Source organism: Molothrus ater, chromosome 4 (genome assembly GCF_012460135.2).
Source record: "Molothrus ater isolate BHLD 08-10-18 breed brown headed cowbird chromosome 4, BPBGC_Mater_1.1, whole genome shotgun sequence".
Taxonomy (NCBI): Eukaryota; Metazoa; Chordata; class Aves; order Passeriformes; family Icteridae; genus Molothrus; species Molothrus ater.
The window spans coordinates 72383609-72389608 of NC_050481.2; the positions used below are offsets into that span (position 1 = coordinate 72383609).

The 6000-nt window shown below is 51.0% G+C and overlaps 1 protein-coding gene across 4 annotated transcripts in view; it reads left to right on the forward strand.

The window, feature by feature from the left end:
* EXOC6B (exocyst complex component 6B) overlaps positions 1-5634 on the forward strand; it is a 310416-nt gene extending 304782 nt beyond the window's left edge. For 2 of the 4 annotated variants that reach the window (XM_036382126.1, XM_036382128.1), the window contains one exon: positions 1341-5634. In XM_036382126.1, coding sequence (XP_036238019.1) covers positions 1341-1467 — 127 coding nt within the window. In that variant the 3' untranslated portion in view covers positions 1468-5634. Of the gene's footprint in view, positions 1-1134; positions 1285-1340 lie in introns of those variants that run through there. The other 2 variants (XM_036382125.1, XM_036382127.1) reach the window with 1 other exon arrangement.
* Positions 5635-6000: the final 366 nt, after the last annotated feature.

The following is a 6000-nucleotide window of genomic DNA, read 5'->3' on the forward strand; positions in this document are numbered from 1 at the left end:
GATTTCATGCTGATTTTTAAATTTCCTCCTCAAATTCCATCACCGCCAAAGAAGGGGACATGGGGATGGAACTATCCCTGCTTGGAAGAGGGATCCAAATGCAGGATTTAGGATTTCCTGCATTTGGGAACTAGGGAGAGACCCCAAAGTGGTGCTGATTGGGATTGGAGGGGTTTAAAGCAAAAACACCTGAAAATTTCCAAAAAAATAATTGGTGTAGAGCCTGGAAATTCCACGTGCTCCTTTCAGACCACTGGATATTCCCAATCCCTGTTCCGTAACCTGTTTGTGCTACATGCAGGATGCGGGAAAAACAACGTTTTCACCCAATTCCAGAAAAAAGAGCGAGAATTGGGGAGACCCCAAAGTGGTGTTGGTTGGGATCAGAGGGATTCAAAGCCTGAAAAATGCCCCAAAATTTGGTGTAGAGCCTGGAAATTCCATGCTCTCCTCTCTGAGTGCTGTTCATTCCCAGTCCCTGTTCCATAACCTGTTTGTGCTCCGTGCAGGATGCAGGACACCAGCAGGAAAAACAACGTTTTTGCCCAATTCCAGAAAAAAGAGCGAGAATTGGGGAGACCCCAAAGTGGCGTTGGTTGGGATGAAAAATGGCCCAAAAAATGGTGTTGAGACTTGAAATTCCACGTGCTCATCCCTGAGCGCTGGACATTCCCAGTCCCTGTTCCATAACCTGCTTGTGCTCCGTGCAGGATGCAGGGACACCAGCAGGAAAAACAACGTTTTCGCCCAGTTCCAGAAAAAAGAGCGGGAATTGGGGAGACCCCAAAGTGGTGTTGGTTGGGATCAGAGGGATTCAAAGCCTGAAAAATGCCCCAAAATTTGGTGTAGAGCCTGGAAATTCCATGCTCTCCTTTCAGACCACTGGACATTCCCAATCCCCGTTCCATAACCTGTTTGTGCTCCCTGCAGGATGCGGAACACCAGCAGGAAAAACAACGTTTTTGCCCAAAAATTCCAGAAAAATGAGCGAGAATTGGAGAGACCCCAAAGTGGCGTTGGTTGGGATGAAAAATGCCCCAAAAAATGGTGTAGAGACTTGAAATTCCACGTGCTCATCCCTGAGCACTGTTCATTCCCAATCCCTGTTCCATAACCTGTTTGTGCTCCCTGCAGGATGCGGGACACCAGCAGGAAAAACAACGTTTTTGCCCAAAAATTCCAGAAAAAAGAGCGGGAATTGGGGAGACCCCAAAGTGGTTCCATGATTGGGATGAAAAATGCCCCAAAAATTGGTGTAGAGACTTGAAATTCCACGTGCTCATCCCTGAGCACTGTTCATTCCCAGTCCCTGTTCCATAACCTGTTTGTGCTCCGTGCAGGATGCGGGACACCAGCAGGAAAAACAACGTTTTCGCCCAATTCCGGAAAAACGAGCGGGACAAGCAGAAGTTGATCGACACCGTGGCCAAGCAGCTGCGCGGCCTCATCAACAGCCACCACTCCTGAGGGGCTCGGGATCTCCTTCCCGCGGCCTGGACTTCGGGAATCTCGTTGGGAGAGAAGATTTGTATTTTTTTATTCGCCTGGAAAGTCTCCGCGGAGCCTCCCCCCGACGGCAAAACACTCCCGGTGGAACAATCCTGGGAAAAAGAGGTGGTGGCAGGAGTCTCCTGGATCAACTCCTATTTTCAGGGGTTTAGGAAGTGATGGGAATTCTTGGAGCCTGGGAGAAGTTCGCACCCGGACTGGGTTTTTGGTTTTGTTTTTTGTTTTTGTCAAAGCCAAATTGAAGGGATCATCCCGCCTTCCTTTTGTTAACTTATTCCCTTGGAAAGCTGAGAAATCCGGGAAGAGCTGTGGGTTCTCTGGGCAGAGGGAAGAGGGTCACCCTGAGTGTGTCCTGTGGTTTGGATTTAGGTAGGAAAAAGGGATTTCCCAGGGTTTTTTTCTCCTCTTTTCCCCCTCCACGGGCTGATTTCCACATTAGCCTGCAAATCCCTGGAATCGCGACCCTTTCCCACATGTCCATAACCATCCCTGAGCTCCTCTCTGGGACCTGCCAGGGGCTGTGGGATCACGGAGAAGTGTTTGGAGCAGCCTCCTTGATCAGATTTGGGAAGGGACGGCTGAAGGATAATCTGGGAATGTGTCCTGTGGCAGCGCTGTGGGGCTGGGATGCTGCTGGACACATCCATGGATAGGGACAGGGAAGGGATGGATGCTCACAGGGATGAGGGGAAGGCACACTGGGATCTCACGGTGTCCAGGAGGGATTTTTCCCTCTCTTTTCCATGCTGGTGTCCCATCCTCCCTCTCCTCCTGATGGCTCCATGGGGAAAACTTCCCTGGGAAGTTTTAGAGCTGGACCAGTGGGAATCTCCTGGACGCATCCATGGATGGGGAGCAGGAAGGGATGGATGCTCCACAGGGATAGAGGGAAGGCACACTGGGATGTCCCAGTGCCCAGGAGGGGCAGATTCCCAGAGGGGGAAGGATTTTCCCTCTCTTTTCCATGCTGGTGTCCCATCCTCCCTCTCCTCTTGATGGCTCCACGGGGAAGACTTCCCTGGGAAGTTTTGGAGCTGGACCAGTGGGAATCTCCTGGAGGCAGTGGGAGATTCCCCATGGAGCAGCGCTGCTCCAAAGTGCCTGTGGATAAAATTCCCCCTGTCCTGAAGGTCCCCAGACATCCTCTGCTCAAACCAGGCGGCCACCAACAGGATTTAATCCCAGGATTCCTCTTCCAGAGGGGGATTTTTGCCCTTCTCATCTTGCCTCTTAATTCCTCACATTATCCAGCCACATTCCCAAACCCTCAAAGGGAATTCCAATCTCCCTGGTGGTTGTAGCAGCCCTGAGCTGCTGCTCCTGTGCCCATTCCCAACCCTCTGGATGCACTGATCCAGAGGTTTTACCTTCCCGCCTTGCTCCTCAGCAATATTTTGGGGTTGGTTTTCATTCGGAGAAGGTTCCTTTGGCTCAATCCCAAAATTACACGGGAACACGGTCAGGAATGACCCCCTGGAGCTCTTGGGCTGTCCCAGCCATCTCCAGCTACAGGGACCAAGGGATTGTTTTCATTAATAAGAGGGAAAATTTGTAATTCCTTGGATTTGGGGAGGGATCGGGGGTTCCTGGTGAACTCCTCCGGGAGGGATATGGAAGAGGAATGATGGGAAAAGCAGCAGGTGAAGGAAAGTTGGAGTCAGCGTGGCCAGAAAGGGATCAGCGTTGGAGACACCTCTGGAAACGACCCAGAGGGACAAGGGCTGGGAATTCCGGGAGTGGGATGGAGAGGGAGCAGAAACCCCGGGACGCAGGGAAGGGATTTTGTGCTGCCATCCTGAAATTCCATTTTCCTCTCCTATATTGCCCTCCACGAGGCATTCCCACAAAAAACCCTCAGCAAAGCCTCATTTCCAGGCAGCTCCCACCCTTCCCAAATTCCGCTCTGGGCTCCCCTTCCCATCTTCCTGAGCCATAATTCCAGGAGCAGCAACCTGGGATGGGTTTCCTTGCTCTTTCAGGGGTTTTTTTTGGGTTTTTTTTTTTTTGGAAAAACCAGGATTGGGATCCTCCAAACCAGCTCCTGGCACTCGGGATTTGCTGCTGGGGAAGTCAAATCTGGCCAAGGGAGAGATTCTGGGAGTTCCTGATCTCGGGAGGTCAAGAGCCGGAACCGCAAGTCAGAGCCCGGGATGAAAAATGGGATTTTGGGACTCTGGTCCCAATTAACTTTTTGTTCCGAGAGATGTTCCATCACTTCCAAACAAAATTAATCTTTTTAACAGATTGCCCCCCCCCCAAAAAAAAAAAATAGCCCTGGAAGACATCCCAAATCCCCAAATCGCCTCTCAGTCTCTTGCTAATGATGGGTGTCCTCCGACACGGATGGAATTGCTTAGGAGGGAAAAGTCGCTGTAGGGAATTTAAAAGGGGGGTGGGAAACAGGGGCGGGACCCAAATCCAAGATTTCCAGCTTCCCAGAATGAACAATGCTGCTCTCACGCCTCGCTCCGCATCCACCAAACATTCCTCAGTGGATTTTATTTTTTAAGAAAATTGGATTGTCCCGTAATTTTTCCCGGCTCCAGCAAATATACCCCAGCAGCAGTGGGAAAAAATTATATTAAAACTCAAATTTGGCTTCCCAAGAAGCCTCTTTCCTTCTTCAGGAGTTGTCAGGCATTCCAGGAGTTGGGAATTATCCCATAAAATGTGTCCAAAGCGGGAATTTGCAGCCCAACCCATCCACGGGATGTTCTCCCTGAGCCATCAGCACCTGGAAGATGGAAAGGAGGGATTTTCCTGGGATTTTTTTGGGTATTCCTGGGGCTGGAGTTCAAGCCAGATGCTCCCAGTGATTTTTGCACTTTGTTCCAGATCCAATCCCAGCTCCCGCTCGGATGGGAATGGGAGGAGTTGGGATGATGCTCTTTTGGGGTTGTTTTCTCCCGGATTGGCTGCTTTGGGGAAGGTGGAATTTCGGACAGGAGCTGTGGGAAGGGGTCATGGTGGCCCCAAATTCCTTGGAAGTGAGGCTGGGACGGAGCTGGGGCCGTTCTGGGGACATCTCTGCTGCCACGTCCCTCGTGACAAAGTGTTGGGATCGAATTCCAACCAGAACCCAAATCCCAGGCAGAGATTCCTCACCCTTGGGTGTCTCCTGCCTCCGCTGGGCTTTTCCCGTTATTTCTGGGTTGGGTTTGGTGCTTTTTGGGGGCCTTGGAGGGGTTTGGAGCATCCAAACACGATCCCACACTCTGGTTGGATCCGTGTCCCATCCCTGGATCCCGCAGGATTTTTGGGATCTCTGTCCCATTTTTCCTACAGCTCCACAAGGCTGGAGACCCCTCATATCCCCCCTGGCACAATTCCATATGGCAGTTCCAAGGGAACACAAATCCCATAAATCCCATCCCAGGATGATCCCAGCTCTGCTGTCCACTGGGAACGCCATGGATCGGCGGGAAGTGACCTGAACACGCCAGGATTGGCTGGGATTCACCCCAAAAATTCCAGGATGGAGGAGGGGAGCGAAGGGGGGGGCTTTGCTTCACCCCAAAGCTGCTGCTCCAATCTCCAGCCCCTCTCTTGCCCCCAGGGCTGGATTTGGGAAGCTTTACCCGGAGCTGGGATCCATCCCCACCTGCAGCTTCCCAAAAATTCCATGGGCAGCTCTGGAATCCTGCCCTATCCAAGCTGCTCCCTGCCTTGGCTCATCCCTCAGATTCTGTTTTGCCAGGAAAACCCCCCACACTCCCATCCCATCCCATTATCCCATTATCCCATCCCCTCCCATCCCATTATCCCATCCCTGTCCGCCGGCTGCCGGGGTTGCCTTTTCCCGTTGATTTTGGGGTGGAAGGACCTGATTTTGGGAACTGAGGTGGTGAAAACAGCTTTTTTTGCACAAGTCGTTGCACAATAAGGGGAAAATTTAGCAAATTTAGGTTTAACTTTAAAGGGAATTTTGTTGTTGGTTTGTTTTTGGTTATTTTTTTTTTTCCTTAAAACTCGCTAGCAGAGCTACTGATTCCAAGAGGAAAAAGAGCTGGAATGGTTGGAGAAAGGACTGCATGGTTTACAGGTTCAATTCTGTTAGAAATTAGCATGTTGGACATTTATCCTGGTGTAATTCCAATTAAACAAATACAGCATTTAACTGTTTAATTAATGCTTCGTCTGGCTCTGTGCATCCCCGGGGAAAAACCTGATCCCTAAATCCCATAAAGGATGAAATTCCACATCTCCTTTGGACGCCTGGCTGCTGGAACACCCAGGTTTATGGGGGATCCAGGGGCAGGAAAATCCCTGGATGAGCGTTGGATTCCACCTTCCCTCATTGCCCTGAGCAGAAACCAAATTTTGCCCAATTTTGGGGGGGATTTTAATTGGTTTCTATCAAAAAATTCCTCCCTGGGAAGGTGGGCAGGGGCTGGGCTGGAATTCCCAGATTTGCTGTGGCTGCCCCTGGGTCCCTGGCAGTGCCCAAGGCCAGGGGGCTTGGAGCAGCCTGGGACAGTGGGAATTGTCCCT